The sequence below is a fragment of the Oryctolagus cuniculus genome, chromosome 6 (genome assembly GCF_964237555.1).
Source record: "Oryctolagus cuniculus chromosome 6, mOryCun1.1, whole genome shotgun sequence".
In the NCBI taxonomy this organism is placed as follows: Eukaryota; Metazoa; Chordata; class Mammalia; order Lagomorpha; family Leporidae; genus Oryctolagus; species Oryctolagus cuniculus.
This window is the reverse complement of record NC_091437.1, coordinates 63,384,652-63,406,963: the sequence shown is the minus strand read 5'-3', so window position 1 is coordinate 63,406,963 and position 22,312 is coordinate 63,384,652. Positions and strand designations below refer to the sequence as shown.

The following is a 22,312-nucleotide window of genomic DNA, read 5'->3' as shown; positions in this document are numbered from 1 at the left end:
CCAAATCACTGAGCCCCTGAACCCACGTGGGAGACCTGGAAGAAGCTCTTGGCTCCTGGTTTCACCCCACCGTCTCGCACTCCAGCAGCACACTGTCATGCCCCTTGGTTTAGGGTCCTCGTTATAATTTGCTTTTGTGAATGTAAATCCCCAGCTTGGTAAAATGCTAAGCTGCCCCTCCCTCCCAAAACCTCCACCACTTGCAGTGTGTGCATCTTTTCCCAGTTATTCAAAGACTAATCTAGGTGCTTCTGTGGGGAAAAAAAAAGCTGCAGAAGTAATTAAGGTTTTAAATTGGTTGATCTTGGAGAAAGTATCCCTGGGGGACCTGACCTAATCCAGTGAGCCCTTAAAAGAGACAAGGCTCCTCCTGGCAAAGGAGATGCAAAACATGAGCGCCTCTTAACACAGCAGCGTGTCTGTTTCTGACTGCAACTGGAGGGGGGCGCGTGCACAGAAATGCAAGCAGCCTCCAGGAGCTGGGAGTGGCTCCTGGCCACAGCCCACAGGGCAGCAGGGACTTCAGCCTGCAGCAAGAGGAGAGGAGTTCCACCAGCCACCTGAGTGACCTTGGAAGTGGATCTTCCGCAGAACCTGGCCTTGACCTCAGCTTCGTGATATCCTGAAGAGAAAAGCCAGGCATGCAGTACCAGGTTTCTGAGCTAGAGATTTACCAAATAACGCACGAACACTGTGTGCAGCTGCCAAATTTGTGATCATCTGTTTATGCGCCAGCAGAAAACTAGTACACTTCCCGATGGGTTCCAAGATCCCGAAAGTGGGGAGCTTCTCTCCGGCCGCCCTAACCCCTTATGCCCAAAAGGACCTGGAATGTACGAATGGCCCCTTTCCTGCTTCCAGTCTCACTACCCAGCAAAGAGGGGAAACCTAGCTCCTCCTCGCCTAGCCCTGCCTGCACCTCCCAACCCTCCCCTGGGGGCCTCCCGAGGAAGCTGCTCTGCTTGGCTTTCCACAAACAGCCTGTGCCCGCCCCCGCCATGCCCAGGAGGGCAGCTTGACCAATCTCCACTTCCCAGGCCTCCCAGACCTTTGGCCAGCCCTATTGATCTGGACTCCTGGGCAGGCCACTGCACCAAAGAACGGACGCCATGAGGACCCTGCTGCTGCTGGGGTCCCTGCTGATGAGCCTGGACTCCGTGCTTACGGTGAGGGCTGTGAGAACCAGGATTGTGCCACCATGGCTCTGGGGCGGGGGGTGTGTGTCTCCATCACAGCCTTGGCCGCTGCCCATGGCCTAGTGGTGCCAGTGATGGGCAGGCCTGCATGGAAAACTGGGACCAGTGCAGAAGGCACAGGCAAAGCAGGAGGACAGTGGAGCTGGTGGACATGAAGGCATGGCCCTGCCCGTCTTGGGGGCCTTCAGGAGACAATGAGAGGAGGAAGGAAGGGTCCTGGTCCTGTGAGGAAATGCCAGCCTGTCCAGGCTAGGAGAGGAAGCTGGGGTGGAACATGGGATCAGGGGCCAGGCTGTGCTTTTCTAGGCAAATCCCTTGCTTTCTCTCCTCCTGTAGATCCCCCCTTGGAAAGTCCCCAAGGGACATAAACAAAGAGCAGATGTGCACATGATGGGTGAGTAGCCAGGCTTCCCTTCTGAGACCTCTCGGGGTGTGTGTGTGTGTGTGTGTGTGTGTGCATGAGCCCTTGTGGTAGGGGAAGGATCTTGGGCACTCTAGGCACCAAGGATGCAGGGTGGTGGTGCGCTGTGTCCCCTCGAGGGCAGGGCTGGGCTGTTGACTGAGGGAGGGGCCAGGGTGTGTGCCCTGATGCCACCGCACCTGCTCCCCCAGGCTCCCCCAGCATCTCCCCTCCCCTTCCTTCCCTGAGTCGTGCCCTACAGAGGCCAGGGCCTGGAGGCACAAGGAGGCTCCGGGGCCCAAAGTGCCTCTGAGTTCCGGCTTTGTGACTGCTGAGCCTGGTGACCCTGGGCCAGCGGCTCAACCTCATCGAGCTCCGTCTCCCCGTTTCAGAAAGAGAAATGAGCTGCTGAGCCGCATAAAGCCCTGGGCTCAGAGCCTGGTGCGTGGTAAGGGCTTACAAGCGCTAACTGTAGGGGCAGACCTTTGTCCTGGGGGTTGAGGCACCTGCTCTATGTCAGGGCGCCTGACTTGCCCCCCACCCCGATTCCATCTTCTTGCTCGTGAGGACCCTGGGAGGCTCAGTGCCCAGCAAGCATTTGAGGAATGAATCGTTGGATGGGACTCTCTCTCTCTCTCTCTCTGCCTGCATGACATTGAAGCCCTGCACAATCCAACCCACGGCCAAGATAAACTGCTCTCCTCTTTCCTGCCTGACTCAAGCTTGATGCCCTGGCCTGGCCTAACCCCCTGCCCAGGTGCCCCCTCCCCTCGATCCACCCCATTTGCACCTTGTGGATCCCATGCAGATCCTTCATCTTTCTCTACCATCCTGGTCCTGGTTTGGCCCCAGGAAGTGCCACTGTGTTTTTTTAAAAAAATATTTATTTATCTGAAAGTCAGAGCTACAGAGAAGGAGAGGCCGAGAGAGAGAGAGAGAGAGAGAGAGAGAGAGAGAGATCTTCCATCTGCTGGTTCACTCCCCAGATGGCCACAACAACCAGCGCTGCACTGATTCGAAGCCAGGAGCCAGAAGCTTCTGGGTCTCCCACACAGGTGCAGGGGCCCAAGGACTTGGGCCATCTTTTACTGCTTTCCCAGGCCATAGCAGAGAGCTGGATTGGAAGTGGAGCAGTTGGGACTTGAACTGGTGCCCATATGGGATGCTGGCACTGCAGGCAGAAGTTTTACCTGCTATGCTACAGCACCAGCCTCTCATAACCTTGCTTTTACATGGGATTCTATTTAAAGACAGCTAATGTAATATACCTGTTGCTGGTTCCGTAACATTGAATGACAGCCAACAGCACCATAACTCATGCCTGACTGACACTTCTGCAACACACATTTTCTCCAGAAGGCGATTATACCTTTATCCTGCACCAAGGAATGGTATGTAGTACTGCAGGAAGAGGTTGGGGAGCCGTTTCCAACAGCAAAATCACAACAGAAAGCACACAATGTGAAAACATTGCATCATGAGCCTGTGAGAATGGACATCCCCTTGAACCTCAGCTGGGGACAGGCACTTTCCCACCACTCTGTGAGACTCAGCGGCTGTAAAAATACACGAGCACCCATCTGGGGCTTGGAAACACATTTGAGCAAGTAGTCACATTTGCAAATATGGAGTAGGTGAATAATGGGGATTGACTGCACTATTATTCTCTTTTTAATAATCTTGCTCCTGTTGTTAAGTTTATTTATTTACTTATTTGCAAAGCAGAGGAGATTTCTCCCATTTGCTGGCTCACTCCCCAAACACCTGCATTGGCTGGGGCTGGGCCAGGCCAGGTCTCCCTTGTGGGTAGCAGGAGCCCAGCCACTTGAGGCACCGTCTGCTGCCTGCAAGAGTGCGCACTGGCAGTGAGGTGAGTCAGAAGTAGAGCTGGGACTCAAATGCAGGGACGTGGGCATGCCTAGCAGCGACTTCACAGCTGCATCAAATGCTTGCTCTTGGCTCAGAGTGGCTAAGTGACTTCAGCGTCCAATGGGCTGGCACTTGTTAAGTGCCAGCTTTGTGGTAAGCACTCTTCCAGACCTTGGAGCTGTGAACTTGCCTGAGCTCATGTAGGTAACAGGTGGTGGAATCAAGAATATTCCAACAGTCTCACTCCGAAATCCAACTTCTTTAAGTTTAAATTTATTTTTATGTATTTAAAAGGTGGAGAGAGGGCCAGCGCCACAGCTCACTAGGCTAATCCTCCGCCTTGCGGCGCCAGCACACCGGGTTCTAGTCCCGGTCGGGGCGCCGGATTCTGTCCCGGTTGCCCCTCTTTCAGATCAGCTCTCTGCTATGGCCCAGGAGTGCAGTGGAGGATGGCCCAGGTGGTTGGGCCCTGCACCCCATGGGAGACCAGGAGAAGCACCTGACTCCTGGATTCGGATCTGCGCGATGTGCCAGCCGTAGCGCGCCGGCCGCGGTGGCCATTGGAGGGTGAACCAACGGCAAAAAGGAAGACCTTTCTCTCTGTCTCTCTCTCTCTCTCACTGTCCACTCTGCCTGTCAAAATAAATAAATAAATAAATAAATAAATAAATAAATAAATAAATAAAAGGTGGAGAGAGAGAGAGAGCACTTCTATTTACTGCCTTACTCCCTAAGTGCCTGCAACAGCTGGGGATGGGACAGGCTGCAGCCAGGATCCAGGAGCTGGGCCAATCTGAAGCCAGGAGCTTCTTCCGGGTCTCCACATGGGTGCAGGGGCCCAAGGACTTGGGCTATTTCCTACTGCTTTCCCAGGCCATAGCAGAGAGCTGGATCGGAAGTGGAGCAGCCAGGACTTGAACCCACACCCATATGGGATGCTGGCACCACAGGCGGTGGCTTTACCTGCTATGCCACAGCGCCGGCCCCCTGAAGCTGGCTTTTTACGCAAGACAATGTCTTGAACACACTCTGGTTTTTTGAGGGTCTGTCCTTCCCTAACTAGACCCGAGGGGTGGAGCCTGCACAGGCGGGCACCTGGGAAGTCTTCGGACGTGTGCTATTCCTGCAGTGCTCACGGTCACCGGGGAGCCCTGCCACTTCCCCTTCCAGTACCACCGGCAGCTGTACCACACCTGCATTCACAAAGGCCGGCCAGGCCCTCGGCCCTGGTAAGACTGTTCCGCAGTTGCAGCGGGGCCCGGGAGGGATGGATGCTGCCCCTCCTGCTGTCCAAGGAGCCCTGGAGAGAGGGGACTGTGAGAGGGAGGGTGGGCCGGGTCCCTGGGCAGAGCAGGGGAGCCTTATGTCTTTCTCCAGGTGTGCTACCACCCCCAACTTTGATCGGGACCAGCAATGGGCACACTGCCTGGAGCACAGGGATGTGAAAGGTGCTGTTCACAGCCACCAGGGTGGCGGGGGCCTCCCTCCCCCAGTTACTCTCCTGGGTATCCTCAGACCCCCACACCTGGGATCCTAGCCCCAGCCCCTTCCCTCCCTCCAGAACACCTTTCAGAAGCCCAGAGGAGTAGTCCCATTTTGCTGGTGGGTAAACCAAGGCTTGGAGGCTTCAAGTTCCATGGTTCCAAGTGGGTTCAGGTAGGGGCCTGACTCAGGCTCCTGCCTTCTTCCTCCCGGTGCCCATCTCCCAGATCATTGCAGCAAACACAGCCCCTGCCACAAAGGAGGGACGTGTGTGAACACACCCAGGGGGCCGCACTGCTTCTGTCCGGGACACCTCACTGGGAAGCACTGCCAGAGAGGCAAGCAGATGCTGCAGGCCCGGGGGGCGTGGGCGCGGGGACCCGGGAGGGAGGGGCAGCGCTCGGCCGACCAAAGAGGTTCCTGGATCTCTGCTGAGGCCACTGTCCCCATCTTCCCCAGAGAAATGCTTTGAGCCCCAGCTTCACCGCTTCTTCCACGAGAATGACATGTGGTACCGATTCGAGCGGGCAGGTGTGGCCAAATGCCGTTGCAAGGGCCCCGACGCCCACTGCAAGCTGCTGGCCAGCCAGGGTGAGTGCACTGGCTGGGACCTGGCCAGGGACTGGGGCTAGAGGTCAGGAGGAGGAGCTGGCAGGGGTGTGCTGGGGGGGGGTGTGCCTTAGCAAAGGGGTCTCAGTGCCCTCCTTCCTCCAGCGTGCCCCACCAACAAGTGCCTGAACCAAGGCAGCTGCCTAGTGGCAGAGGGACACCACCTGTGCCATTGCCGCCCACCCTACACAGGACCCTTCTGCGACTTGGGTAAGTGAGGGTCTCAGGCCAAGCAGAAGTCCCGCCTCCACGTGGGAAGGGCTTGGGAGAGGGAGGACGAATAGGGTAGCGGTTGCGATGGCGGGAGAGCCACCCACGGGCTGCCAGAGTCTCTCTCTCTAGACACTCAGGCCAACTGCTATAAAGACCGCGGGCTCAGCTACCGGGGCTTGGCCAGGACCACGCTCTCAGGAGCCTCGTGTCAGTCCTGGGCTTCGGAGGCCACCTACCGGAACATGACTGCAGAACAAGCGCTGAGTCGGGGTCTGGGCGACCACGCCTTCTGCCGGTGCGCCGGAGTGGGGGCGGGGCAAGGTGTTATCCCCCCTCCCCACCTCCCCGGTACCTCAGGGCCGTCTGTGGCCCCTCACTCTCTAGCAGCTCCCCCGCCCCGTGGTTACAGGAATCCGGACAACGACATCCGCCCGTGGTGCTTCGTGTTGAGCGGAGACCGGCTGAGCTGGGAGTATTGCGACCTGGCGCCATGCCAGGTTCCAACCCAGGCAACACCTCCAGTGCAGGTCCTTCCTGAGCGTCAGAACCTACCCTTGCCCCCGCCCTCCGCAGTGCAGAAGCCTCAGCCCACCACGCAGCCGCCACCGCGGGCTCCCACCCCAGGTAGTTAGGGAGCGGGGACAGCGAGGGAGGCCTGGGGCGGGGGTGGGGGCGAGTTCCAGCAGGGGGCAGGAGTCGAGCCAGACTCCAGCCAACCCCCAGGGCCCTCCTGGCCTCAGCCTGGACTCCTCCCACAGCCTCGCCCGAGGTGTCCCAGCTGCAAATTCCCCTATCCCGGGCCGACTCGCTCAGCTGCGGACAGCGGCTCCGTAAGCGGCTGTCCTCGCTGAGCCGTGTCGTCGGCGGGCTAGTCGCTCTCCCCGGGGCACACCCCTATATGGCCGCGCTATACTGGGGCCACAACTTCTGCGCCGGCAGTCTCATCGACTCCTGCTGGGTGCTGACGGCGGCCCACTGCCTGCAGGACCGGTGAGTACTCCCACCCCACCTTCCCGGGCCAGCGCCCCTCCGGGGAACCTACTCCTCCATCCTCCGAGCCTGGTAAGCACGCCAACCCGAGCCTGAACCCTACCTTCCGCGCCCCTCTGGAGCTCTCCAGGAGCAAGTGGAAAGCCAGGAAGGGGTTCGGGAGCAGCCCCCCTCCCCCGGGCCTTTCAGCTCAGGGGCGCGGCCTGTCCCCCACTGCGATCATAGGCCGGCGCCCGAGGAGCTGACGGTGGTGCTGGGCCAGAGCCGCCATAACCAAAGCTGCGAGCAGTGCCAGACGCTGGCCGTGCGCTCCTATCGCCTGCACGAGGCCTTCTCGCCCAACAGCTACCAGCACGACCTAGGTGCGTGGGGGCATCCCCTGGGAGTGCGAGGGGGAACGGTGGGCTCCAGGCCTCAGCGCCCCGTCTCACGCTTCTCACCGCCCGGGTTAGCTTTGTTGCGCCTGCGGGAGAGCGCCGACGGCAGCTGCGCGCTCCTGTCGCCTTACGTGCAGCCGGTGTGCCTGCCTAGCGGCGCCGCCCAAACTCCCGAGTCCAAGACGGCGCTCTGCGAGGTGGCTGGCTGGGGCCACCAGTATGAGGGTAGGCGCAGGAGCTGAGGGCGGGAGGGAGCCCTATGGGCAAGTTTGGGGCCCGTGCGCCGGGATGCCTACAGGGGAGGCGGCTCTGGGAGAATGCAGGGAGGGTCCTTGTCTCTGCAGTCTGCTCTCCCCGGGGGCCTGGGATTCACTGCTGGGGTCCCCAGGTCTCCTGAGGGTACCGGGAAGGCACTTCCTTCTTGCCTCTGGGTGCTAGGCTGCAAAAGCTAATTAGGACGCTGGCTGCGCGCTCCAGCAGCCAGAGGACCAGTTCGGCAGCCGGGTTCTGAGACCCAAGGAGCCGGCTCCTCTTGGAGCTCCGCCCTTGCAAATCCCTGCTCCTCTCTGGGCCCCTGAAACCGAGTGAACGTCACTGCCTCGCTGTCGCGCTTGCTGCGACGGAGTGAGGACCGGAGCGAGCGTCGGGGCGCCGGCCCGGTTTCGCCCCTCCTGGGGGCGTGGTCCGGACGGCTGCCTGGAAGACGCTCTGGGTCGGCAGGGGCGGAGGAATACTCCAGCTTCCTGCAGGAGGCGCAGGTGCCCTTCATCCCCTTGGAGCGCTGCTCGGCCCCCGATGTGCACGGAGCCGCCATCCTCCCTGGAATGCTGTGCGCTGGCTTCTTGGAGGGCGGCACCGACGCCTGCCAGGTGAGCCCTCGGGCCGGCTTGGCGCCTCCTCCCAGCCCAGCAGACCCCAGGCCGAGGGCGCTGAACTGCGTGTCCCCGACTCAGGGTGACTCCGGGGGCCCTCTGGTGTGTGAGGAAGGGACCGCTGAGCTTAGGCTCACCCTGCGAGGCATCATCAGCTGGGGCTCGGGCTGTGGAGACCGCTACAAGCCAGGCGTCTACACTAACGTGGCCAACTACTTGGCATGGATCCAGGAGCACACCGCTTCCTGAGCACCCGGAGACGTGTCTAGGACGTGATCGTGGTCGGCGAGGACAATGGCCATTCCCCCACTGCGCCGCCAGCCTGCGCTAGGCGCCGGAATTTAATAAAGCGCTTTGGAAAACCGTGAGGGGCAGTTCTTTCCGGGGGTCCGCTTGGAAACGCCAGGCCGAAAACCCGCGCACTGCTTCTACACAGCTTGCAGATAACAGGGCCTGTGAGATCGCCACACGCGCGTTTTAGGTCCCTAACCAGCTCACATTTCTGTGTGGCACACCCTGGGCGAGGTGGCCGCGTGTTACCGCTCACGAGAAATTCAGGCACACCTGCAGTCTACGGAGAGGCAGATCCCAGCCTTGTTTGCGCATCGGGGTCACCCGGGGAGCTTTCTCTATGCCCAAGACCCACCTTGGGCCAGTTAACTCGGTGTCTCCAGGCACGGGGAGTGGAGAGCAGGACGCTTCCAAAACTCCCCAGGTGATGGCATGCGCAACCGCGATGGAAAACCACGGGTAGAGCTGGAGGACCGGCCGGCGGCTCCTCTCGCCCTTCTGCCTGCTCAGAATGTCACCGGGGTTGCCCTGCACCTTGTTGGCCGCGACAATGCTTAGGCTGCAGAAGCTCCAGCTGGGACCCCGCGGTCTGGAGATCCGGCTGCACTTAGGGGCTGCGAGGGTGCACAGTCCAGGCACGCGGCGTCATTTTGTCCTTAAATCCCTCTTTTTTCACCTAGATGTTGGCGTCCGTGGGTTACTTTGACGACTCTGTCTCTCCCACAAGCTAACTTTAGAACTCCCCCACCCCCACCCCCCTCGCCAGACTCCCTCCAGCCCAAGTAGCCTCTCTGTGACGCCACAGCGCGTCACAGTCCCGCACTCGCACGCGCCCCAGCGCCAGGAGCCGGAGCGGCGAGACCTCTCTCTCCGAAGCAGGCGGAGGGGCGCGCTCCGAGCAGGATGGGCGACTGGAAGGGCTACATCAGTGCGGTGCTGCGGGACCAGCGCATCGACGACGTGGCCATCGTGGGCCACTCGGACAACCGCTGCGTGTGGGCGTCGAGGCCCGGGGGCCTGCTGGCGGCCATCTCCCCGCAGGAGGTGGGCGTGCTCACCGGGCCCGACCGACAGACCTTCCTGCAGGCGGGCCTGAGCGTGGCCGGCCGCCGCTGCTGCGTCATCCGAGACTACCTGCTGGCCGAGGGAGACGGCGTACTGGACGCGCGCACCAAGGGGCTGGACGGGCGCGCCGTCTGCGTGGGCCACACGCCGCGCGCGCTGCTGGTGCTCATGGGCCGGCGCGGCGTGCATGGCGGCCTCCTTAACAAGACCGTGCACGAGCTGATCCGCGGGTTGCGCACCCAGGGCGCCTAGCCGGCCAGCCAGACCCAATAAACTGTGATCCGGGGAGCCGCAGATTCACGCTCCTGTTGTGTGTGTGCGCGCGCACGGGCCTGGGGGGTTGCAAATAAGGAAAACGGCTTCTGGTAAGAGCCTTGCAAAAGAGCTACCTGGTGAGGCTGGGATTAGGGCTCCCTAAGGGGACCTGCACCCCACCTGCCCTTACACTTTGCAGAGGCCTGTGGCCTGATGGGAGGCTCCTTGGCGCCCTGCCAGAGTCCTAGGGACCCTGCAACCGAGAAAGTCCAAGGGTGTGGGCCTTAGCGTCTTGTTTCCAGATATTTCCGCACATCTAGGCAGGACAAAGAGCTGCCAACACCTGTCCACAGGCAGCCACCCGCTAGGGGCTGTGTGGTCAGGGAGTCGGAGAGGCTCCGCTCCACTGGGCAGAGCTCTAGCAAGGCTTGGGGAGTGAGTGATGGGATGCGGCTGGAGGCTTGGAGAGCAGCTCTGTGGGTCCTGGGCCCCTGCATCTCCTCCCCCCTTGCCCCTACCCTACCCCTGGCACACAACGCCCCATATACTCAGAGGGGAGCCTACTGAGCAGACAAATGTGCAAGACCATCCCAGCCAGGTGTGGGGTCCTACAGCCTGCCTTCCCTGCTTGCTGCCTCCCTGGGGTCCAGGGCCTGAGAAGAGTCTGTGGACTAGAGGGAGGAGCGTTGCCCACCCCCAGGCCCTGCGGCTCACTCTGCAGACCTCAGCCCCAGGATGCCCTAGGAGAAGGAGGAATTGGAAAGCCCGGGTGAGTGTAAGTGAGGCCTGGTTTATGCCCAAAGATGGAAGGTAAAGATGAGAGGGGTGGTGTCTGGCCCCTGTGTCCTACGTGCTGGGGCCCAGAGCCTGGCCTCTGGCCCATCTCCCACCCTCCCTGTGCCTCCTCCAGTGGCCCTGCCAGACTTGCACCTATCACTGCTCTGCAACCTGCTCCTGTCCCAGCGAGGGGAAGTGTGTAGGGGTGAGTTCAGAGGACAGGGGGAAACCGGAGGGTGCAGGCAGGTCAGCAAATGGAGTTGCAGAGTCTGCCTCACGCCTGCCTTGGGCTGGTCCCGGGCCCCCACACGCTTCCAGGGAGTTTGCATTGAGGAGTGGATTCAACACAGGGCCAGGCGGGTCCTAGGGGGAGCCTGCAGGAATGACCTCTGCAACTGTGTGCCTCCGGCCAGGGCAGCCTGCTGTTGCAGCGAGACTTTGGTGGGGGGATAGCGCTACCGTCTTACCCATGGCTGGAGAGCAAACAGACTTCCAAATGCACACTGAGAGTTTAATTCCTTTCTCGTTTCTTATCAGGTAGTGCTGGCAAAGGGGGTTGGAGAGGTGCGGAGGACCTGGGTGACGATGAGAGTGGGATAGCAAAGGAAGGTGGCAGGGAGGGGGTGGAAATTCAGTCAGTGACTCAGTCACCCACATCTGTGCATCAGCAAATGGCTGTAGTCATGTACTCAGTCCCACTCTTATTCCTGCCCATCACAGGCCTCCCCACAGGTGCAGAGGACCCAGAATCGTACCCAGATACCCGGCAGCCTGCACTCAGTGCCCCCGCAGGTGCATCTGCACACACATGTACTCAAACGTGCCAGCTTCTACACAGGTTCAAGTGCACACACAGTCACCCCCAAGTGTCACATGCTTAAGGACAGGCGCCCAGGGTGGCGTGCATGCACATTCAGGTGCACACGCAGCCCTCCGCCCTGCCACCTTGGGCTCCGTGCATGGGCCATCACCTGCACCAGGCAGCAGTCTGGGCCCATGGTCTAGAGGCGGGTAGCATTGTGGTGAGCAGGCAGTGCGAGGCGGGGGGAGGGCGTGGCGGGGGGCAGTTCCTCCAGGAAGACCCTGGCAGGCAGCTGGGGTGAGCGGGGCTCGGACCTGGAACAGCACAAGGTGGCGTGGGTGATGAGGTGGTCCAGGGGTTGCAGGGAGTGCATCCAGTGTGGCAGGAAGTCCCACGTCTGCAGCCACTTGGGCAAGCGCCCGGGACTTCGACTTTGCAGGACGTTGATGAGCACCACGAAGGCCAGCAGGGCCCCAAAGGGTGCACCCACCCCTACCATGGCCCGCCAGCCTGCCATGGAGATGCCAAACACCAGCGAGGGCAGCAGCAGGAAGCATACGAGGAGGTAGAGGACAGCGAACCAACGGTACTTGGCGGTGCGTTTGCCCAGCGCCTTGGCCATGCGGATGGGCAGGCGTGTGCAGGGCAGCGGGTACCAGAGCAGGATGCCCGAGATGTTGAAGAAGAAGTGGCACAGGGCGATCTGCAGGGGCGCAGGCAGCGAGACCGAGGTAAGCAGCTCCCACCTCCCATGTGGGGCCTGGTATAGCCACCACTTAAGGTTGCGGTGACCCGGACCCCACCCCACCCCCACCCCACGCTGGCTGCACTGAAGACTTGAGATGCTTCTGAGTAGCTGTATGTTGTCACTCCCTGAACTCCCCCGCTGTCACCTCTCCCGGGAGCTCCCAAGTGATTTCATTGATCCCCAGCAGCTCCAAGATCTCTCTGGACTCTGGTTGGCTCAAGGCTGTGAGTTGCCAGTCACTCCTTTGCTTCCAGAACAGCCCCCCTTTGCTATCTGCACCCAACCCTTCCCCTACCCCCACTGTTCTCCTCCCAGACTGAGCCAGGTCTGCCTCAGCACCGCTTGCTCCTGGTGCAATCCCCCTTGCCAGGGTTCGTGGTGAGATTACTGAGCAGTGTCTCTCTCCCTGCCATGTGCTGATGTGTTTGGGGGAGGAATCAGGTTGACTTTGGCCATGCTGGTTTGCACATGGCATAGCGAGTGGCTCTTAATAGGCAGTCAGAACCTAGTTGTTACCTGTGGCCACACGCTGGGTCCCGTGCCCAGCCCCATCCTGCCTCTCCGGCGGGGCCACTCCCAGACATACCTGGAAGGAGCTGGACAGCTTCTCCCGGGGGCTGGCCAGGGCAGCCAGGATAGCGGTGGTGGTGGTGCCGATGTTGGAGCCCAGTGTGAGAGGGTAGGCTCGCTCGATGCTGATCACTCCCAAGCCTGGGTGGGGGTAGGGGGCCGGGTGGGGTAGGGGAAGAGGATGCGGTTCCCCAAGCTCCCCCCCAACCAGCCTGCTGTCCTCAGTCTACCCCACCTTGGCTCGGCCAGGCACTCACCGACGAGTGGAGTGATGGCCGAGGTGAACACGGAGCTACTTTGGACAATGAAGGTCATAGCCGCTCCCACCACCATGGCGAAGTAGCCCGTGACCCAGGTGAAGGGGGCAGGCAGGTCTGCAAGGAAAGCCCATGCCAGCAGCCCGAGTCAGCAGAGGGGGCTGGGAGAGCAGGGCCTGCCCTGGGCAGCAGGCGTCCGAGGCCAGGCCCCTGCTCAGTGCCCTCCACTCACTCTTGATCGTGGACGAGAGGCCTTTTCCCACCTGCTGTGCCCAGGCCGCCATGCCTTTGCCTGGCCGGGCCCGCAGCTTCCCCACAAGACCCTACTCAGTGTCTGAGTGTGCATCCTCAGGACACGGCCCAGACACCTGGCAGTAAAGCCCTCCTTGGCCCCACCCACCTGCAGGCTTGGTGTCTCCCCTCTCTGGGCCCCCACGATACCACAGTGCCCTTTCCTCCAGCGCCTGTCACAGGCCACTCCCAGGGCCAGTGTCCCCAAGGCTCACAGTGAAGCTTACCATGAACGTCGGATGATGTCGCCTCCGCCCCAACCCCCTGATGGCTCCCCTTACCCTTGCCAGGCTGGGAGCAGAGCCTCGAGGCCCTGAGGTCTGGCCCGGCCCCCTCACTTCTCTGGCCATGCCCTGAAGTCTCCTCTACTGCCGTGCTGCTAGCCGCTCTTCTGTGCCACGAGCCTGCCCCCGAGCCTGGGCACTTGCTGCTCCCACCACCCAGAATGCTCTTGGTCCACAACCTGACCGCGTGTAGAGGCCGCTGCCCATCAAAGCAGCCTGTGCCGCACTCCTCAGCTGCCATCTTTGCTGTCTCCCTGGCAGCCACCTTCCTTGTTCTCTGCGATTATCCTGCGTTCCCACCTTGCCCTCTTGGGCTCTGAGCCCCTGAAAGCAGCCTCTGCATCCCCCACATCCTGCAAGTGGCTTCGTGACTTTGTCTACAGCCTCTGAGAAGCTGCACCTGCCGGGATGGTGGCCCTGAGGCTCACCCTCCAGGCGACTTTGAAATCGCCTGGTCTGATCCCTTCTGTGTTCACGTGCGGAAATACAGGCCCAGGAGATGGTAGGGGCAGGACATGGCTTTGGAAGGATTTGGAGGGGCCGCTCGCTGCTTGCTGCTCACCGGTGTTGATCACTTTCTGGATGACCTTGGCCACTTGGCCCTTGAGCAGGGAGTTGAGCATCTTGACAAGGAGAATGAGACAGGTGCACAGGAGCACCAAGGAGCCGGCCAGCAGGATGAGCCCCACGGCCAGGTCGGGCAGCTGCGTGTCCACGAAGATGTGATTGCCTGCAGGGGAGTAGCTGAGCTTCTGGGAGCTGGCCCCACATGCAGCCCCCACTGCCCACCTTGGCCACCCCTTTGGCTCTGGGCCTCAGGTCCCACTCTGGGCTCCTTCGGCCTCCAGACCAAGGCCTGAGTCTCCCTTCCTGGGGCTGGAGGCGGCAGTGGCTGGGCTGGGGCGGCCCCACCCTGCCGTGGGGGACACCTGCCGTGTCGCAGGCACTTACATTTCTCCATGGTGGCATTTCCATGGGTCCGGCTGATGTTGGTCTCTGCCCTGGCCATGGAGGTGGAAGCCTAGATTAAGAGGAGTGTGGATTTAGGAAAACGCAGTCTGGGGTTGGCACTGAAGTGGGGGCGGGGGAGACGGGGTTTCCTGACTCTGCGGCGGTGGGCAGGTCACTTGCCTTCTCTGAGCCTGTTTCCTTTGCTAAAGAAACGTGGCTGAGCATGCTTGCCCCATGAGAAGCTGAGCCTGGCCGGCCCTCTGCACAGTCTGTCTGCCCCATCACCCCTCTGGCCTGGCTCCCTGGGGGCCAGCAGGTTCCCAAACCCAGCAGCTCTGGGCTCCACTTTCCTCCACGCTCAGTGGCATTGGATGCTGCTGACGGGCGCAGAGGCCACAGGGTGGGCAGGATGCCTAACTGAGGAGCTCAGCTAGGAGAGGAGGAGGTGGGTGTGTGTGTGCTGGGTCTATGGGGGCGGCAGCTCCTGAGCTCCAAGCCATCGTCACCATCGGAAGCCACGGCTCTGATACCTTAGGTGAAATCTCCCAATCTTCACAGTGCAGGGGGCAGTATGGCAGCCTTGCCTGGTCCACGGGCCACTAATTTGTAGTCCCACTGGGTCAAGGAGTCATTATAGAAAATGTGGCCCAGGTCTTGTCACTGGTGCCCCCCAGGAGCCCAGCAAAACCCAGCGGTGACAATAGAAAGTGGGCGGGGCATAGATGGGCAGACACCCTGCTCACTGCTAGGGAATCCTCTCCACAATGGACAGCTGTTCCCAGGGCTGCACGTTAGTGCCCCCTCCCTGCAGTCTTGGGGCCCCAAGCAAAATGCAAGAGCTGTAGCTTCCTCCTGTTCACATTGCGCCTCTTCTGGGAGCTGCTTTGGGCACTGAAGCCATCTCTGCCCGGGGAGCTCAGCACCCCCCCCCCCAGGGCCCTCCCCCGGTGCCGAGGGTAGGGGCTGGCACTTCAGCGTTCATAGCTCCTTCAGGTTTTGTTCTGAGCCCTGTGTCATAGGGCAGCCATCAGAACCGCTGATGACATTCCGCTTGCTACTGTTAGGGTTCACCTGCGTGGCACATGCTGCCTTGGGGAGAGCGCTGTGTGTTCCCAACTTGACCCCCACTAGGCCTTGGGGTACTGCCAAGCCTGGAGGCCTGAGCTGCAGGCCCATAAACCAAGGGCAAATGACCTCCAATGGGCTAGATAGGAAAACCAGGCTGGGAAACTGATGCTAGCCCCATGCAGGCAGAGGAGAGGGACTTTGCTTTGCCTGCCTGGGCTGTTCAGGCTCCCAGGGTTGTGTGAGGGTGATTTCCTGGGTCAGGACCGAGGGCTCCAGGCCTGGTAGGGAGGGTCCTGGGAAGCAGGTGACCCCCTGAGGAATTACCTGACCAACTCATACCCTTCTGACCTACCCTGGGCCGAGCCCAGGGGTCCAGGGGTCGGGGCCTGTGGCATCTGGGGAGGCTGGAGGACACTACTGAGCTTTGCAAGGCAGAGTCAGGAGCAGGGCAGGGCTGAGGGCCAAGACCTAAGGGATTGTGGAGCCTTGGTCTTCTTGGTTGGACTTGTGTGGTCCTGGCTGTGCCCCAGGGGTAGTGAAGTATGAGAGAGCAGTGCAGAGGTGGAGCGGGGTGGGGGTGGAGGGGTGGGATGGGGACAGAGAGCAGGAGCAGGCCCTGGGGCTTTCTTGCAGGGCAGGGGGAGGAGGTGGGAAGTCCAGCCTTGCTTGGGATGCCTGTATCTCCTAGCACAATGCTGGTTTGAAGCCCTACTCCATTAAAAATACATTTATTTATTATTTTTATTTGAATGTCAGAGTGACAGAAGGGGTGAGACAGAGAGAAAGACAGATCTTCCACCTGCTGGTTCACTCCCCAAATGCCCACAACAGCCAGGGCTGGGCCAGGCTGAAGCCAGGAGCTCAGAACTCCATCCATGTCTCCCATGTGGGTGGCAGGGACCCAAGGACTCATCGAGACACCATCATTGGGTGTCTCCTAGGTGCATAGCAGGAAGCAGGATCGGATGCAGAGAGACCCAGATGGAGTACTGGGCTCCTGGCTTCAGCCTGGCCCAGCCCCAGCCACTGTGACCGTTCAGGGAGTGAACCAGGGGATAGAAGATCTCTTTCGTCTCTCCCTGTCTCCATCACTCTACCCTTCAAATACATACATAAATAACTCTTAAAGAAGCTCCAGCCTGGGTGACAAAGCTGGGGGCCCTGGGACCTGGGGGTGCATTGCCAGCATGCCCCTGTTCCTGCCTGGCCCTGGGGGGTGGGGAGGCTTGGTGAGCCCTCGGGGAGAAGCAGAATGAACAAGCCGCACCCCAGCTGAGCCATTCCCAGCTTTGACGCTGGCCCGCTGGCCCGGGTAGTCCACCACGCGGCCCGCCTCTCGCTGGCGCCAGCTGGTAGCATCGTGGAAGCGGGAGTTGGGGTTGAAGTGCCTGCAGGGATGCCTCCAATAAGGCAGACACCTCTGGGACCAGCGGGCGCTGAGGCGGCTCCGGGAATCCTTCCTCGGAGACAGCACGGGACGTGGGCCTGCGCAGTAGCTTCCCCTGCAGCCTTTGTTCTTCTGAGACCTGCGAGCACGCTGCCAGCAGCGCCATCTGGTGGCGAACAGGGGCTCTCGCTCCCCGAATGGGTTTCCCCGCGGTAGGGTCTCCGGCCGTGTGAGAAAGCGACACGAGGACACCCGACGGGCGTCTTGGAAAGGCAAGACGGGAGTCGGGATCGTTCCAGGGTCTGCAGCCTACTTCAATTGCTTCAACTTAAGCGAGGCACTTTCCTCTCTGAAATGGGGATGTGACCATCCCGGCTTCCCAGGTGACAAGTCCTGGAGAGATGCTGTGCAGACCAGGCCGATCTGGGTGACAGTAGGCGGTAATGTGGCTGCACAGGAAGGTGATTCCCTGGAGCAGCGAGACGTGCTTGAACACTAAAAATGCCTGCTTGTTCTTTCCCCATCTGCAAAGCCTCAGACTCTCAGCCTCTGTTCGGTGGAGTGGGCTCCCTGGAGACTGCCTTGGGCTGGGTCGGGTCCAGCGTGGTGACAGCTGGGGGCGCTGAGAGCAGTTTGGAAGGCAGCACAAGGAGGACTCTGTGGTCAGAGTGAAAACACGCACCCTGCAGGTGGCATCCCAGCAGCATTGCATCCGAGGCCGGGGTAGGGGGCGGGAATGACCATGTAGCAGCAGGTGGAAGGCGGGGTGCTCAGAGGAAGCAAGTGCCGCGTCTCTTCCCCGGCTTGTTTTCGGTGAAGATGAAAGCGAGCGATTTCTCTCTCCCCTTACAGGCTTTGCTCAGAAGTAGAGAGGCTTGTGTTGGCTCAGAGAGCTCGGGGAGTGCCCAGGGCGCTGGCGAGAAGGCAGCTGGTGTGTCAGGGAGGTCACAGAGCCAGCATAAAGCTGCCTGCATGCGCTTTTTGATGTCATACTGCCTCGAATAGACTCAGAGGTGCTGAGCTGGAGCTGCACGCCACTTCAGAGGCAAAGGCTCATCCAAGGCGAGGTGATCGAGGGTTTCCCTTCATGTGGGGATGAAGGCTCAGTAACACGGAGCAGCGAGAGGAGAGAGTGGTGCTGGTGCCGTGGGCTGCGGGTTTCCCTGAGCATTGTTCTAAACGGAGTCGCTCGGAGGAAATAATCAAGGACAAGACGCAGTGGGTAGTGATTTAGATGAAGGCTTTTCCTTTCGGTAGCTGCTCATGGTTCCCGAGTGCCTGCTTCCTGGTTAGCCTGGCGTACTGGCCAGCCCCGACTGTGCAGCCCATCCAAGCAGGTCTTCCAGGGACTTGCACCTGGGGCGGTGTCCCAGAGAAGCAGCATGGATGGCAGCACGCACACACGGCTGTGGTGTCTGCGAGGGGTCTCCACACAGCGCCCCATCCCGTCCCCGAGCCAGCTTTCCTGTGTGCCTCTACCCCACATCAGGCAGAGCTGGTCACAGAACCCCCGATGCTCTAGGGCCCTGGCTCCTCAGCTCTGGCAAGTTTCTCAGCCTCTCTGAGCCTGTGAATCCAGAGAGTTGTGCTAGAACAGTGGAGAACACACTTGAGCCTGGTGCAGACCCGGAGGGCTTGCTGAAACACAGGCTGCTGGGCCCCTCCCGGGGTGGGGGGTCTTGTGACATAGGGGGTCCAGGGAACGGTAGGCTGATCTGCATGGTTAAGATTCCCACATGGCACTGGCTGCTGGTCTGAGTCCACCCTGAGAACCATTGGACTAGATCGATGACACCCCAACTGCCATTGATTGGTAATGTCTGCATAGGGCAGTGTGTGAGGCTGGGAGCAATTAGCAATGTGTGACACAGGCACGGTCTCAATGAAAGTGCCACCTTTCTGGAGATTTTGAACAATGAATCCAACAGACTGATGTTTGAAGAGGGAGCCCTCTTACCAGGGTTCAGGCCTGAGACTCACCTCCACGGGGTCTCGGTGGCACCAGATCCGGATGAGACTGTGGTTCCTTAGGGATTCGTCACCTGTGGCAATGCTGGTGATCACGGACCTGTCCAGCTATGGGCCAGAGATGGGCAGGGGGAGTGAGGCTGAGACTCCTGACTGCTTCCCAGCTGCCCACCCACACCCCATGCCAGATCCTGCCCCTGCCTGGATGATGAGCTTTGTGAAGGGCTCCGTGATGGTCTTGAGCAGGTCAGGAGCATCGCGGCCACCACGGATGTTGAAGGAGGCGACCACGAGCCCAGTGACGTGGTGCAGGTAGCCGGTGGCAGCCTCCAGGGGCAGCAGGACCAGAACGGACAGCCAGTTAAAACAGTCATGCACTGTGGCCCCTGCGAAGGCCCTGGGCAGGGGAGGCCACATTGCAGGACAGGCCGGAGCCAAGGGCAGGGCTTGGGCTGGGGGTATCCTGGTGTCTCCTCCCCACCCTCCGACAAGCACAAACCCTCCACCCCCTCCCCCCTCACCGCCGGAAGTCAGTCCTGTCCCCTGCCTGCATCAGGGCCACGATGGTGTTGGTGACGGAGGTGCCAATGTTGGAGCCCATGATGATGGGGATGGCAGAGCTCACCTCCAGCACTGGTGAAAGAGGGGACCCCTAAGCTAACTGGGTGAGGGCCACCCAGCTCCTCACCCCCCAGAGTCCCCATCAGGGCAAGGCAGCCATTCCCACCAGACCACACATCTGCCCGGCCCCGTGTCACTGTGTGGGGGGACACGCTCTGTCATTCTGTGTGTGCATGCCAGGCCAGGGTGGTGACGAGTGTTACGTGCCCACTTGCCTAGACTGCTGTTGTATCCAGTTTCTCAATCCAACACAAATCCCAGTGTCTCTGTGTAGGTGCTTGGTAGATGTGGTTCACACCCACAAGTAGTTGAAGTATGGGAGACCATCCTCAGTTACCTGGGCAGGCCCCCACCCCATAAGAGGAAAGGCCTTGAGGGGGAGAACTGGGGCTGCCCCCAGGGAGAGGATTTTGTAACAATGGCCGCAGCCCTGGCTCCTGCCTGAGCAGCCTGGCCTCTCTTGCAGCGAGGCTGTGCTACGATCCCAGACTGGCCCAGCCAGCAGCTCTTCCTCCATAGAAACCAGTTCTGTGGATCCTCTCGTTAGCGCCTGCAGGATTGGTCTCTCTGGCTTCCCTGACTGGTCCAAGGAGTGACTGTGAGGCCGTATGGAGAAAAGCAGTCCCGGGGGGCTATGCACCCCGTTTTCCACCTTGCCCAGTTCCGGGGCTGCCCCTCCTGGATCCCGTCCTTGCCCATGCTTGAGGTGGTGCCAGGACCCGATCTCCGCCCTCTGCCCCTGTCCCCACTCTGCCTGCCCAGGCCCTCTGCCCCAGTCCCCACTCTGCCTGCCCAGGCCCTCTGCCCCGGTCCCCACTCTGGGCCAACTCACAGCCTGAGGAGACCATGCTGACGATGATGGAGGTGGCGGTGCTGGAACTCTGCACCAGCACGGTGACCAGGATCCCCACCACCAGCCCTGCCACAGGGTTGGCCAGGATGGCGTTGTCCTTGAAGATGTCACCAGCCACCTTCCCTGGGAAGCATGACCAGCGTTGTGCACAGCCCTTCAGGAAGTCCCCCTGACCCCTGTCCCCGCCAATGGGGTCTTACCTCCCGCCAGCTGGAAGGCAGAGCTAAGCACGTCAAGGGAGCAGACAAAGAGGTAGAGGAAGGTGACCATGAGTGGCAACTTGAGAAGTGTCATGGCCGTCCGCCGCAGCTCCTGGGCCCAGCCGGACTCTGGAGGGCGCAGGTCAGCCATGAGCACAGCTGCAGGGTTGGGGCGGGGACTGCCCACACCCAGGTTGCCCCCACCAGGCAGCCCACCTGGCTTCTGCTCCTCCTCCAGGGCCAGCTTGGCAGGCAGTGGCTCGTGTCGCTCCCGGGCCTCCCCATAGGGGCAGCCATGCTCCGTGAGGGCCACAGGACTCAAGCTGGGGAAGGCATAGGCAGAGGTCCCTGGGATCCTGTGCAGAGCTGGAGAGGAGAGGGAGGCTGGTCAGGTGCTCCCAGGGGCCCCAGGGGGAGGGGGCAGGCAGGGGTGTTGAGGCCTCCCCCCAAACCCTGCCTCCGAGAATAAGCAACAGTGGGCAAGCAGACTCCAGGGCAGGGCAGCAGCACTCACCCTGGGGGCTGGGCACATATGCAAAGGTGGCCCCATGCATCATGGGGCCCCTGAGTCCTGCGCGGACTAGGGGTGGGGACACAGCCGGGCTGCTCAGCTGCTCTCCATAGGATATCATCCTGGGTACCCGTGTGCACCTGCATTGGGAGGGGGTGGCAGCAAGGCTGAATGACAACAGCTGCACCTCAGGGGCACACACACACATGCACACATGCACACACGCCCGCCAACCCCCAGACCACACGGAGACGCACACTCGGGCTCAGTGCAACGTTGGGCATCATTTATTCGGCAATCGACTCCATCCCAGGCTCTGAGCTGAGTGTTGGGGTACAGCAGTGACTCAGCTCCTGCCCTTGGCAAGTAGGGAGACAAACATAACTTGAATAATCCTCTGCCAGACAGAAAATAGCCAAGAGCATGTTGGCATGACAGCCAGGATGCCACCAGAGCACCCCGGACGGGGGGTGCAGAGTGTGGGATCTGGGGGCGGGGAGATCATCTAACTGTGGTGCTACCTGGGCAGTGGGGCCAGGGAAGTGTGGCCGATGGGCCAGGGACCAGGAGGTGAAGCAGACGCTGCAGGTGTGGCCCAGGCCCCGGGCTGCACAGGGGGTAGTGGACACTCCTGGCACACACTGCTGGAGGGTGCCCTGGCCTGTATCCCAGGTTCCTGGTTTCCCCTCCCCATGAGCTCTGCCTCTCCAGGGCAGGAAACAAGCACTTTCTTCCCCCAATGGGGTTTCCCTCGCACCATCCAGGAGTTCCTGACGATTGGAGTGGGGGCTCTGCCTCCCTCAGGACCCCTCTGTTGTCCCAGGGGTCATTGGCTTTGGGGTGGGGAAGTGTGCAGAGCTGAATTCCCAGTGCAGTCTAGGGGAAGGAGCCAGGCCGGGTTGGGGTTGTGACGCTCACGATGCTGTAAGGAGTGGGAAGAGGGAATGGGGAGGGGGCACAGATAGGAGTGGGGGGTAGTGGGGAGGGCACAGATAGGACAGAAACGGAGCTTAGGTGATAGGCTGTTTCCTGCCGAGACGGGGTCGGGTGGGGATGCGGGGACCCTGGCTCACCTTGGCGTCTGTGTTTCAGCTCCTGCTCAGTGGCTCAAGGAAGCCTCCAGGAGCCCGAGAACCTCCTAGCCTCTTCTTTATACCCTCGGGTCAAGGGCAAAGTCTCTAGAATCCTAGCTGCCCTCCCTCTCTTCCCCAATTAACCTCACCCCCAAGATTCCTTCCAGTTAATTGCTAATCGTGGGTTCTGCAGGGGGCGTCTGAAGTCAGGCTCCCCTCCCCCACACAGACACTGGGCCTGGACTGCAACACAGGAGGGCCCAGGTGACCCTCTGCCCCCAGCAGGGACCCTGATACAAGGGTCTGGGAAGAGATTCTGTGGCTCTGGTCCA

The 22,312-nt window shown here is 60.8% G+C and overlaps 3 protein-coding genes across 4 annotated transcripts; 2 read left to right on the top strand and 1 right to left on the bottom strand.

The window, feature by feature from the left end:
- Nucleotides 1–1,019: 1,019 nt before the first annotated feature.
- On the top strand, nt 1,020–8,371 carry F12 (coagulation factor XII). 2 transcript variants are annotated; one of them, XM_008255465.4, is made up of 14 exons: nt 1,020–1,166; nt 1,533–1,590; nt 4,595–4,694; nt 4,843–4,913; nt 5,175–5,285; nt 5,407–5,538; nt 5,662–5,766; nt 5,899–6,064; nt 6,179–6,393; nt 6,528–6,759; nt 6,985–7,121; nt 7,212–7,361; nt 7,857–8,005; nt 8,090–8,371. In XM_008255465.4, the coding sequence occupies exons 1-14, from the start codon at nt 1,110–1,112 to the stop codon at nt 8,255–8,257; spliced, it is 1,851 nt and encodes a 616-aa protein (XP_008253687.1). In that variant the 5' UTR covers nt 1,020–1,109; the 3' UTR covers nt 8,258–8,371. The 2 variants fall into 2 exon arrangements, with proteins under 2 accessions (XP_008253687.1, XP_008253688.1); XM_008255466.4 differs by having other exon boundaries at nt 1,038–1,166; nt 8,240–8,371.
- Nucleotides 8,372–9,108: 737 nt separating this feature from the next.
- Nucleotides 9,109–9,658, top strand: PFN3 (profilin 3). The gene has a single exon (XM_002710428.4). The coding sequence runs from the start codon at nt 9,203–9,205 to the stop codon at nt 9,614–9,616; it is 414 nt and encodes a 137-aa protein (XP_002710474.1). The 5' UTR covers nt 9,109–9,202; the 3' UTR covers nt 9,617–9,658.
- A 1,229-nt stretch (nt 9,659–10,887) lies between these two features.
- On the bottom strand, nt 10,888–22,020 carry SLC34A1 (solute carrier family 34 member 1). Its single transcript, NM_001082673.2, has 13 exons — nt 21,981–22,020; nt 20,911–21,047; nt 20,613–20,762; nt 20,397–20,525; nt 20,176–20,319; nt 19,244–19,355; nt 18,924–19,119; nt 18,735–18,830; nt 14,300–14,369; nt 13,911–14,078; nt 12,774–12,890; nt 12,533–12,657; nt 10,888–11,901 (listed from the first exon to the last, which is right to left on the bottom strand). Exons 2-13 carry the CDS (start codon nt 21,026–21,028, stop codon nt 11,398–11,400), a joined length of 1,929 nt encoding a protein of 642 aa, NP_001076142.1. The 5' UTR covers nt 21,029–21,047; nt 21,981–22,020; the 3' UTR covers nt 10,888–11,397.
- Between the last annotated feature and the right edge of the window lie 292 nt (nt 22,021–22,312).

Bases quoted from the DNA above. Each gene is read 5' to 3' on its own strand.
- F12 (XM_008255465.4), top strand. From the start codon at position 1,110: ATGAGGACCCTGCTGCTGCTGGGGTCCCTGCTGATGAGCCTGGACTCC. The intron at 5,286-5,406 runs GCAAGCAGATGC...CATCTTCCCCAG, and splicing joins TGGGAAGCACTGCCAGAGAG to AGAAATGCTTTGAGCCCCAG. The intron at 6,065-6,178 runs GTGCGCCGGAGT...CCGTGGTTACAG, and splicing joins GGCGACCACGCCTTCTGCCG to GAATCCGGACAACGACATCC.
- PFN3 (XM_002710428.4), top strand. From the start codon at position 9,203: ATGGGCGACTGGAAGGGCTACATCAGTGCGGTGCTGCGGGACCAGCGC.
- SLC34A1 (NM_001082673.2), bottom strand. From the start codon at position 21,028: ATGATATCCTATGGAGAGCAGCTGAGCAGCCCGGCTGTGTCCCCACCC. The intron at 18,831-18,923 runs GCAGGGGCAGGA...TCTGGCCCATAG, and splicing joins TCACAAAGCTCATCATCCAG to CTGGACAGGTCCGTGATCAC. The intron at 14,370-18,734 runs GTGAGTCTCAGG...CTCTTAATCTAG, and splicing joins GCCACCGAGACCCCGTGGAG to GCTTCCACCTCCATGGCCAG.